Source organism: Gymnogyps californianus, chromosome 16 (assembly GCF_018139145.2).
Source record: "Gymnogyps californianus isolate 813 chromosome 16, ASM1813914v2, whole genome shotgun sequence".
Lineage (NCBI taxonomy): Eukaryota > Metazoa > Chordata > Aves > Accipitriformes > Cathartidae > Gymnogyps > Gymnogyps californianus.
In genome coordinates this window covers 9,381,939-9,394,548 of record NC_059486.1, presented here as the reverse complement: position 1 = coordinate 9,394,548, position 12,610 = coordinate 9,381,939, and the positions used below count along the sequence as shown (strand labels likewise).

Sequence of the window (12,610 nt, the reverse complement as noted above, 5' to 3'; positions counted from 1 at the left end):
GGAGGCCCGTCAGAAATCAGTGCAGTGTGGCTATAAAGTGGATGCTCTGCTCTCCTAGATCACTGCCTTCAAAGCACATGTTCCCAGGGAGACAGGTAAGTGTTCACGGTTCGACGTTGATGTCTCTGCATTTTAGGGCATGTAATTAATAATTTGCAGGAGAGATACTTACGCAATCACAATGTCTCAGTGCTCCTGGTATTTGTCAGCAAGGGTTGGGTGCTCTCCTCCTTCTGCTGCTTGTCTCATCTGTCTCTGGGCAGTTTATGTACTGTTGAATTGCAGAGTTTCTTCACTCGGGTTCAGAATAAAATCGCTGCTATCAGAAGCCAGCTACTTACGTGCATCAGATTTCAACACTACTCAGTGCTTGAATTTGGACCTTATTCAATTCTGTATCAGTCCAACTCAGTGCCAGTATAACTCCGGCAAGAACTTTAACATAAATCTGAGGAAAGCCCATGGTAAATCAGGCCCTGTACTGCTGAAAAAACCCTCCTAACCCAGCATTACAGGGATGAGATTCCTTACTCTCTATTAAAACGATCTGTAGTTGAATTTCCAGAAGTGTTTTGCAGATGCAGCTTCCATACTTAAGAGAGCGCATGAGCTACCACCACTGAAAATCATGGCTAAGAACTTGCTGAGGTTTAACCTCTTAGTTCAGTCTTATCTGATATATGATCATTGTCTCCAGAACAGAAGATACTCAAATACTAGAACAACTCATGTGAAAATTAATACAGTGATTTCACATGTAAACTGGAAGTAATGAAGTGTGCAAAACCTTTCAGAAATAAAAGACTGAAACCCTGATTTCAGGAATGAAAGCTTTGGCTGATTAATTTTCCTTCATCAATAAACTATTTCTCAGGGCTGAGCGAAATAGATGTAAAACATCTGCGCTTTTAAAACAATGTGAGGAGAGCAGGGCATGTTATCCAAGAAAACTGATTTTCTAAGTAATTACTTTCCTGCTTATTGAGGTTTCAAGCTGAGCGAAGGGTCAGTGATGAAGGACTGTGCTGTCTTGTAGTAAATAAGGTTAATGTTACTGTATAGCTCTGTTTTGCAGTCACAGGGCATGAGAATGAACCTAAGTGCAACTTGCAACACTTGCTCAAATATGGATTGAAATATTACTCTCCGTATGAGGGACGGATCCTGTGAGATGGCCCCATCCAACCGATCACTTAGAAGTGTGATCCGTTCGTCTGTGTCCTTTCACTTCCAAAAGACCACTTGGATCCTTTCAGTTGGGTATGTTGTTTGAAGCGCTTGGATGGACTTCTCAGGACCTGACAACTCAAGCTCTACACTGGAAGGGACGTCCATTAGCTTCTCTGCCAGAGCCTACATTGGGACCATACCATAGACTTTTAGCTTACTTCAGGATGAAGCTGATATACATCAAAGTGAAGATGACTCTAAGGTGGTAATTTGTGTCCTTCCTAAGAAATCTCAAAAATAGGGCACAGCAACCTAAAATGCATACCTGGGCTTCATATTTTTTAGCATCTATTTCAACAGTTGCTAACAATAGTACCTTTCACCCAGCACAGCACATCTCAGAGGAGCTGTTAGACAAGCATCTGCACTGGAGATGAAGGGCTAGAGATGTGAATTTTCAAATGAAGGGGAAAGCAAGCCCCTTTCTTATCAGTTGCTATTTTCCCACTGTAACAATTCTCGAAAACACTACCACAATTCCTGAAACAGTATTTCCTTAGAAAATTCCATTTCTGTAAGGTAAAATGTTCCCTTATAGAGAAAAATAAAACGACACTCTGACTACGTGGTCCAGTTTCATTTTAAAATTCATCCAGTAGGAAAACTCAGAACATGTGCAAAGTTCTCAAAAAAAAGAGCAACTCTCGAACAAGGCAAGGCTAACACATCTCCTACCAGTGCTCCTGGGAAGCTCTGGTTTGGGCTGATGGCCAAGAGTGCTGCCTACAGACCAAAAGTGAAGCCAGCCTCTTTGTAATCACATACAAAATACCTTTGTTTCTCATACACACAATGTTTCACTGGCTTACTACTCATGCCAGAGTCCACTGGAAAATAAAAGCACAGACGAAAAAGATCCTGCTATCCTACTAAGGGCTACAATGTGAACTTGAACCACACATTCACAGCTAGAGCACATGCACTTCTGTGTATGTTGTGGTGCAGCTCTGAGATGCGACACATGCATCCACAGCTTTGTAGAGCCATCTGTTTCCTTCCGTTTCGTTTTGCTATCCCTGTACAAAGCCTATAGCTTTGCTTCACTTAAATTCCCCCTCAGCAGACAGCTGAGACGGAAACATTGCTGGTACCAAAATGACAGCCCATGGGAGATTTACCTGATGGGAGCTGACTCATCCCCTTTATCGAGCCAGTCCTGCGGTGGGATTATGTACATGCACCAGAGGCCCCAGTTATAGCCGTGGGCTGCATTGGCGTATTGCTGCACTTCAAAAGTGTTGTACTTGATATTGTCAATTGCTGGTAAGATGATCCGCTTTCGATCTTCTTTGATCCGGGTAAGTGCAGGTTCCACCCTGAGAACAACAAAAACAGCAAAATGTTTTACAGCCATCCAGTAATCCCAGGTCCTGCTTTGCAGTCTGATAAAACAAAGTTCTCCAATACTGAGAGCAGTAACCCAGCGAGATGGCAGCCCGTAACACAGCATAGCGGGATCGAATACAGATCGCTGTCATACACTGAAGAGGCTGGAGCTTGATGTAGGATACTTCACATAGCAACAGCACATGAATTATTACCTTCATGAAGCTTTAACAACACAAAATTTTACTGAACACTTATTCTGAGGCCTGGTGACTGTCAATTCATTTTGCAATGGACAAGTGTTGAGAGACACTATCGCCAAGAGTAACTAAATGGTCTCCTAACGGCTACACCACCAGGATGCCTGGTAGCGATTAAATAGCTGCTCTTGCTGACAAGGCCTGAAGAACAAAACACACACCAGGGACTGAATGAATCTGAAGGTTACTCAAAGGTTTTAATCTTGTTTCCTAAGGACTGACCCCATCGGATCTAGTTTGAATGACAAGCATGGCTGCATTATGCCTTCTAAAACCTCTTTGGTGATGAGAAGATTTCAATTGCCAGATGGTGCAAAAGCAGCAAACTGCAGGAAATGTGCCATCATTTCAAAAGGCTTTAAAACATCAATGTGCTTTCAACAGAAGCTACATCCCAAAATGTGTCAGGAAAGTAAAAAGCTTCAGTGCAAACATTCATTTCTGACCAAGGTAGTCTGAAGTTGCTATGAATTTACAGAGAAACTGACCCAAAGAGGTAGCAGACTTACATAAGGGTGGAAAGCACTTCTCAAAGCAGTATTAGAAACAGCCACTGGTTCACTCCTTTGTAACCGCGTTTCCCCTTGAAACAAGCTTTGAAGACTTTGCAGAGCTCTCATATGTATCTTTAAGGGAATGGTGGTTTGCTGTGATTCACAGAGGTAGTAGGATTTGAACACTCATCTTTTCTCATTTTTCTTTCATTGTTGTTTAAAAGGCAATTGTTCCTTTGTGGTTTCAAGTTTGTTACCTTATATTTTGTTTGTTATCTTATATTTAGCTTGTCACCATGTATTTTCTTGTGTAGGCCAACAGAAAGGGACAAGTTATGAAATTAATTCAACCTCCATTTTCAATCTTCACTGCCTCAATCTGAACTATCATAAATTTTCTGATCTAGTCTGTAAGAAGACAGCAATTTCTCTGTACTTGAATATGGCAAAAACATTGGTCTTTTATGTACAGACTCCATATTGCTTACATGAGTTCATATACTGCTTTCTTTCTCTTCTTTTTACCCCTCCCACATCAGTAAAAAGACACACAGATTCAGTGAAACCCTTGAGTATTGACAATGAGCTACTTACTGCAAATAAACCATCACAAAACAATGTAAAATAAGAGCATAACTGACAAAGAGACAAGGTATCACAGTATTTCATTTGGAGAGAAGTCAAAGAGAGTTACACTAGTTTTATTTGGATTCCTCTAGAAAAATGACATTTGAATTTACCACCTGAATGCCAATAACACAGAGCATGGAAGTTTTAATAAAAAGAATGGTCACAAGCATGGTAGGAAGAGAAGAACGACATTGCAAGTTGCAGAAATTCCCCCTGGCCAGGAAGGTTATGAAAGAGATGTTCATCTCATATGCAACATGTATTGTTTTGTTACTCTACTTGATTTATTCTGGGAATAAATCAATGCATCCCTCATGACTGGAATGGCCTGAGGTCTCTCTTACTATTGCCTGCCACCTGCAATTTTTGGTGCAGTACTTCTGTTGTCAAAGCCCAGTCCTGCAAGGTACCAAAGACCTCCACAGAAGCATGACAGTGCATCAGCCCGGAGGAGGTACAGTGATTTCAGCTCAGGTTGTTAAGTACCTTTTTGGCTTTAAAATATTTCCTTAGTCAGTAGGATCACATGTTGTTTCTTCTTCCCCCTTTTTGTGCATGGCATTTAAAGAACTGCACCCCAGACTCAAAGGAGGTTGTTTTTTTTTCTGTGGGAGAGACAAGAAACAACTGAGAGAGATTCAGGACAGTGCAGTACATGATTCAGAATGCCAATTTGTACAGTCTTTAGGCCAGACTCATGCACCTACATAAAGAGCCAATGTGACCTACCAAATCAGGATAAGCCACTACTGCTATTAATACAAGATTATATTTATGAGATTAACTGTTTTAAAAACCAGTGGGTGTATGGCAGAAAAACTCTTGCAACTCCAATAAAGCAGGGAAGAATGCAGAGAAGATGAATCTGCTTTCTTCTTTCCATGTTATCTCTGCTTATCAGCCTAGAGGCAGCAGAAGAAAATACAGCAGAACAGTGGAGATGTCAGCCAGACACCACTCTCCCATCACGAATCAGGTGCCTCCATGCATGGCTGTGGTAACCCTTGTGCATAGTATCAGCAGGAGGCTCTCCCACTCCCTTCTGGCCTCTGAAACAAAGGCTTTCAAAATACCAAACAACAGGTATAGATGTCACTAATGAAAGGCCTCTAATTGTTTGTCTGGAAGAAGAATCCTCCTCTTCGTGGTTGTGAAGAAAAAAAATTACCTTGGAGCAGGTCACCGTTCATGCGGAGCACTTGCAGCAGAAGCCTCGTTACAAAACTGACTGAGTTCCCTTGCAAACCAAGGAACACCTTGGGAGGTGGCCCACTCCTGAAGCCCTTGGGCATTGCTTCAACAGATTTGGTGCAGTGGGGAAGTCACAGAGCAGAGGGTTACATCCTCCAGTGAGATCTGGTGCACATCACAGGGCACAGTCGCACCCAGTGACTCCCATAGCATGCAAAAACTTATTATGTTTGAGTCTGATTTCCAGATCTGCCCTGCAAAGCAGGAAAACTGACTGCATGCCTTCTGAAGCAGAAATCTGTAAATAGGTTTCCTTTGTAAGAATCAAATTCTGTCATTCTTATTCACTGCCATCTGATTCTGGAAACAGGTCTTTGACAAGCAAGGAAAGACTGCGAGTTTTTGAAACTATTTTTTTCTCTCTTGGTTAGAGTTCTTTGGTCACCAAATCCACAGGTCCTCAATTATTGAGATGTTTATGTTGATACAAAGCAAGACCGTTTAACCATCATACTTAAAACTATCCTGAAGTTTCCATGTTCCTTCTATAGTTTCTCCTTGTGTGCTCATTTTGCAAGTATTTTACTTTGAAGGGTAGATTGAGATCGTGTAATGAAAAAGCTAAGAGAGATAAGGAATTCTTCTCCCTTAATGTCAGATGTCTGCAATAGACCCCCCACATTCAAGGTAATTGCCTCAAACTTTCATTCTCAGCAGAGAGAGGCAGAGGCTAGCACTTTTATAGTAAGATGTTTCTCATATAATGTAGACACTGAAAATAGGTGAGATTAATAATGTTCCAGAGGAGCCTATTTTGAATATAAAGGGAATTTAGCCTGCTACTTTGCAAGACAGCTTAGAATTGGACTGTTGAAGTGTATCCCCAATAATGGTTAGAGAAAGAATGTGAAGAAAATATTTAACAGTCACTCTGATTTTCATATTTGTGATTGTGTTGATCTGGTACTTGTGTCTTGGAAATACTAATCTGAGTCCTCATTTTCTTCATAACAAGAACAATCCATTCCCAGCTCTGGTGCTGCTGTCACACCAGCCGTCACCAAACTACTCCTGTCACTCTACAGTTGACCAAATTCCTAGTTTTTTCCAGTTGTATGGCTTACATTTATTACCACCTGACTTGGTGCTTTGCATCTGAATGGCACAAGGAGGAATCTCTGGAGTGTAATACAACAGTTGGATCAAAATACATGATGAAATTCCATTAATCTCTATCAGTCTATTAATTTGAAATCTCAAATTTTGAACTGTCATGAAATCTGAGGCATCTGAAAGCTGTCCATGTGATGGAAGTTCCGTTTCAGTGCCCTGCACTCAAGAAATGTAAATGTTGAAGATATTACTACTTCAACAAGTGTTGATATCTCTACCCTCAGGTTACAGATGAAGTAAAATGCCATGCCAGGGTTATGGAATGAAGTGGTATGAAAGCAGCTGCTGGAACTTCATTTTCTCAACCTCCCATCTCCCCCAATGGAGGTGACTTTCTTCCTCTGTCTGTATCCACATTTGTGGAAATCACGTCCCTGCAGGTATTAGGGACAGGAAAGGTTCAGTATCTGGACAGACTGCACATTTATCTAACTTCCAAAATATGTTCACACCCACAAGTAAGAGAGCAGGCTCTGAGTCACAGATGGAAAGAGAAAATCCAGTGCAGAGTTGTTCTCTGTTACTGAGCAAAACTCGGAATGGAGAGCCTTTTAATTAAACACTGTATACCTGTGAGATTTCACAGCTTGTCTTGCCCGATCACAGACAGCAGCAATAGCAACGGGGCATTCAGACACCAAGCCCTAGCTCATTGCAGTGAGATCTACAGGAACATTCAAATCCCAGATTCTGCCAATGCCCTCTGCACCACCAACACTGCTTGTGCTCTATTTTTCTGCCTGCCAAGATCCCTAGGTAATGGCCAATGAAGAATGACTATAAGCTTGAACAGGACTGGGTAATGGACTGTGTTTACATTGCTTATCTTAGGTAATCCATGAAATATGAGGGTTTTTTTATTGCTATTCATTGCTAGCAAAGTCCAGCCTTGGAGTAGCTCTATTAGGCTCAATAGACTTACACAATGTATTTGTCTTTATAAGCTGAGCTGCACATTCATCAAATCCTTTGTCAACTTGGCTGGTAATTCTGGCTTTGTCTAATTGCTTCAGGTTTTTGGAAGGATTATGATTAAATCTTTCCCAGTAATTTCTAATTTTTTTCCTAATTTTAAGCTGCTACATTATTATGTAGATTTACTCATCCTCTTTATAGACACCAGTGTTCTTTCCCTGTTTTTTTTTCCCCTTGTCTTGTTTTTTCCAATGTGCATCTGCAGAAGTCAGGTGCTCCTGGCAGCTCTCAGGACTAAAAGGACAGAGTGGAAGAGGTTGCTGAAGTCCAAGTATGTTCAACATGCTATGCTGATAAGCTGCAATATGTTGGTTGAGTATTTCCTTTCTGCATGGCCACTGCTGGCAGCGAGGCAGGAGTCAGCCCTGCCTGATTAGGTACATAAGCCAGATGCAAATTTTGAGATTCATCTCTATTTTTCACAGATGCAAAAATATTAGGTTCCTAGCTTGTATCTGAGTCGACGTACTTTATAGGCACGGAGTAGCATATATTGTTAACAAGTGATTTACTGGAGCAAGAGGAAAAATTCTCCCAGGCATATTCACAGACATGATGGATTTCAGTAAACTAAATATAATCAAAAGATTCAGCTTTAAAGGTAGTGTTTCACATCATCCAGTTCTTTTTTCCACCTAATAAAAACCAAGCAGACAAGTTGGGATGGAATTTGAGTGACATAAGAAGTTCCTCCCTTCTAGCCTCTCTAAAAATATATATTTGTCAGTGTCCTCCTCTCACTCTGAATAGATTGCTGGTGAATGGTTAAAGCCAGAAGAGAAAGGACAGTAAATTTAGTTCTTTTATAGACTCCACTAGGCTAAAGGGTATTTTCACTTGGGTTTTATTTCTCTGAAGCAGTTCCAGAAATACAGTAACACACTGTTGAAGTCTCATTCCCAGGACTCAGCCCTGCGATTGACAGTGCTTGGTTGAAACTCCACAACGCGTATCGCTGTCCCATGATTTTGGTGGGCTTCCCACAGGCATAAGGACGTGCTGGGAGCAACATCCACAGCAGGTGCCTTGGTAAGTGACTCCTCCTTGCAGAAACTTTCTTGGGGAATTTGTGGAAGGAATCTCAGATCAGGAGCAAATTCACAACAAAAGGATGTGTCGATTTGTCCAAGACTGTTGAGCATATCACTAAACATAGCACATGCATTTCATGCATTTAATGCTTTTGCATACCACTGGGTCAATTTCTGGATTAACACTGGATTTTCCAAGGTGTTGAGCACCCATGATGACTTCAGTGGGAGCTCCAGCAATGCCAGTACTGTGGGCCTCAAAGAATAAGTGCTTCCAAGAAAAACATTAGAGTTAGGAACAGAGTTGGAAGGCAGAATTTAACCCAGAGTATAGAATAAGCCTGCAAGAAGACTGAGAGCAAAGGCAGGGGTCATACTGTGATCACACGGGCTTCCCTAATCCCATTGTAAGTCGATCTCTGAACACATATGCATTCTGTGTTTAATATTGGGCCAATTCAGAGCAGCTCAAACCCCACGGGAAACCACAGCAAACAAAAATTGTATGCTGTCTTACATCTTTATCAGATTGCCGGAGATTTCATGCCAATGGGGAAGTCTGATTTTTCACAACGCTAAAAAGAACAGCTTCTTCCAGATAAAAACCAGACAAAAACAAGTTAGTAATGAGCCCCTCAGCACGCATGATTATATAATTCACCTTTTTAAATATGTAAAAACACCTGCTGACTTCAAGCAGACTTTTAAAAAGGCACAACACAGGAATAAATGCACGTGATCTAAGAGGAACCACATGCATGCTGCAGGCCAGATCCTCTGCTGTCCAACTCTTCTACTTCAATGGACTTCACAACTTCAGGGGTGCTTTGCTAACACGCATCATCTGAGGAGGGGACCCAGAATACTTTTCAGTTCTTAATCAGAATGATTGTACTAGGCATTTGTCAATAACTCGCTTCCCTACCCCCACCCCAAAATGTCACTTTTTCTGAATTTGTCCAAAAGTAAATCCTTTCCTAAATGACAGGAATTGCATTGGCAAACGTCTCTCTTAAATTCTGCCCTGTCCCAAGTGGGTACCCAAATACCCTAACCTCTGTGTTCTTTTGAGATAAACATGTCTTTTTTTCCTCTCCACCATCACTATTCTAATTTTTACTCCAATAAAAAAATGAAGAACTAACATTAAAAAATCCAACCTTTATTTTCCCCCTTTCACAAATCAGAATTTCTTTTTTTGTTTCTTGCAAGGACTTAAGGAAGAGTCCTTATAAGACATAAATGAAAGACAACATGGTCTCATCTGCTAGATTTTATGGCTCAGTGGGTCTAACACTGTAGTTTACTCTGGCTGTACCACTGTCAGGTACCATGAAGTAAAAAGTTAACACAGAAATGTAAGAAAAAAAATCTATGTTAACTGAAAGCTTATTTTGCATGTGATTTTCACTGGCGATATACATTTATCAGACAAGCAGATCTACTGACATACATAATTCTTCACTGAGGCCAGTTGAGGAATATTTCATGCAGAATGCCTTTCCTGTAAACAAGTGTTCAGAGAACTAAAAAAAAAAAAAAATTCATACTCCCTTCCTCAGTCTCTAAGAGGAGAGAGAAATTCCCCATCTGTTCTACCTGACATCTCTATCAGCATTCCTGTGTGCCCCGGGGAGGTTTCAGCCCTGCAGCCCCCAGCCAGAACGGAGCGAACGCAGCATAAACGCCTGCTGGAGAGTTAAAGATCAGCTCTTTGGCTGCCAAATCTGAATAGCTCTTTTCTGCACCACTGAAAAGCAATGAGGATGCCTCAGTGAACACTCTAGGTTGTTTAGGTAGATGAATAGTTGAAGTTGCTTTTCTGGCATGTCCTCTGTATGTAAGCTGGCACTGTCCCATGAATCTGAAAGGCCCACATGGCTTATGTTGCATGCTCCCCTCTTCACTCAGACAATATTAGTTCACTTTTGCTATCTAAAACATGTATTCTGTTAAGTTACCAAATTGTTCCTAAGTGATGGTAGAGGCTTTGGATGAGAAAAAACTCCCTTAATAAACACATGTCCTTTCCTTTGCATTTGCATAAATAAAACTTCCCAGGTCAAACATAGCATGGTACCAGGGATGCTGCGATGAACCATGTCCTGAGCAGGAGTGATAGGCTTGAACCCCTCCAGAGGGGAGCGACTGCACAGAAGGACTGCAAACGTAATTTCACCCTCACCTTCAGCACTTCTCTCACTAGAAGGAAAGAACCACCTGGACCTTGCCAGGTCCCCGAAGAGCCACCTGAGCTTGAACAGGGGGGACAGGGAGTTTACCTGCTGGTAGAGATTGGCTTCGAGTACATTGCATGAAAATATTAACAAGGGAGCTTTCAGGGGGGCATAACCATGCTCTGTTACAGAGTCAGTAGAAGATTAGGAGGAAATCAACTTCCTTTTTCCTTTACACACTTTCTTAAGAATCCATTGCTTACGGCCACTACAGCAAATTGCACTACCTATTACAGTATAAAATAGCATCTGCAAAGTATCATCCATAGACCTAGGGATCTTGATCTTTAGCTCTTCTTCTTAGTTCATTAAAATACCAGTTTTCTATATTTTTTTAGAACACTGCCAACTTCAGGGATAATCCATAACGATGGGATGTGTGTGGCACAATCTGATGGATACTCGGCTTATATTTCAGGTCCTCTTTCTCATGTTGGGTTGTCTCTGTTTCTCTGGTATATTGAAATCTTACGATTAAATCCTCTTACTCCACTGCTTCCTTATTGATACTCCCCCTTTGTCTGGCAAAATTTTAATTACTACAGTACTGCATAACTCCATTCAGTGCTCTGATACTACCTTTGTGATAGGAGCAAAAGCAATTCCTAAGATAGAATGCAAGTATAATACTCCATCATTATGTCTTCTTTTATGGCTCCTAGCACCCTCTTTATGGCTGCTAATATATTGTGGTCTCTGCCTTTCACTTGCTGATTTTTGCTCTCCTTCACTCAATGTGTCCTTTTTCTCACCCAGAGAATTAACACCCCATCTCTGCTATCTCTCTTTCCTGCTCCCAGATACAATGTAGTGAGGTTCTCTTCTCCTTGTCATGTTATTCTTTCCCATCTCTCAAAGACGGGAGTCTATACAATGCTCTACATCTTCTGCAACACAATTAGCAGCCAGGATGCAATGGTCTGTACTCAGTGTTACTGTGTGTTGCTTAATGCACAGTGGGTGGACCTAATAGAAAAGTCAGAGCAGGAATGCTGAAATCTTCAGAGGACTGAAGGGAAAACTGAACTATACAAGCTTAAATATACCCTCAGAGAGGAATGTACAGGACCTTTTCATACCTATTGGTTCTGCTGGGTTGCTGACTCAAGATGCTGACTCCTATTGACATTAAGTAACCATTAAAAACAGACAAGGTTCTACTGCAGGACAGGTAGAATTTTACACGAGCTGTACTCATACATTATCATGTAATTTTAATTTAAAATTCCAGTTGATAATTAATAGTAATGGCCTCCCTTTCAGCTAGTCCTCTCCACTTTTGCTCTCACAGCGGCAGTATGGGCTCACACTATCAAAAGCCTTAAGGGGAACAGGTCAGTAGAAAATCTCTGCTCTCTCTGCTCTGTGCTAATACATTTCAATACCTGAGAAGCAAAAAAGCAGCAATTAAGCACAGCAAAATAAATAATTCAATAGTTAATTTGACATGCCAGGTTGTAGAGTATTTTTTTTATATCCTACCAGATTGTATTTTAGTTTAGAAGAAGTGTCCCTAGAGAGTAATGCTGTGAGAGCCTGTAAAATGCTATAGTGTGATATAAGGCAAAAGCTCACCCATAAATGGGGCGACTATTGTTTAAAGAAAAGTTTTTTTGTTGTCAGAGTCCTGCATTTTTCATGAGAAAGCGAAGTCCTTCTCTGATTCTTTATGAATTAATCTGCCAACTGATTAAGCAGGTAAAGCAGCCATAGATTGGAAGACTAAAATTGCATTGCAGGTACTTGACTTTTAGATGGAACACAAACCAAACAGAAAGCTAATACTCTTTTTTGTGGTAAAGGAATTGGCTTCTTTTTAATTGCCTCACAAATAATCCATAGACAGCTTTGAGTGGGAGCAATCTGTGTGGCCTCTGAATACATGAATATACATTGAAAATGGGGAGAAATATTCCTGCAAGATGAGACTTAGTAGGAGAATAGAACAGCAGTACTTTAACAAGATACTCCCGCATGACTACCAAGTTTATAGGATTATGGAGTAGAGGTAATGTTAACCTGGTGGGAAAAAATAAAGCAGTCCAGATGGAAGGACTTCCAAT

At 41.0% G+C, this 12,610-nt stretch overlaps 1 protein-coding gene across 2 annotated transcripts in view; it reads right to left on the bottom strand.

Annotated features, from left to right (window-relative positions):
• Positions 1-12,610, bottom strand: part of GALNT9 (polypeptide N-acetylgalactosaminyltransferase 9) — a 157,966-nt gene that overhangs the window by 84,330 nt on the left and 61,026 nt on the right. For both annotated transcript variants that reach the window (XM_050906606.1, XM_050906607.1), the window contains one exon: positions 2,349-2,546. In XM_050906606.1, coding sequence (XP_050762563.1) covers positions 2,349-2,546 — 198 coding nt within the window. The remainder of the gene's footprint in view (positions 1-2,348; positions 2,547-12,610) is intronic.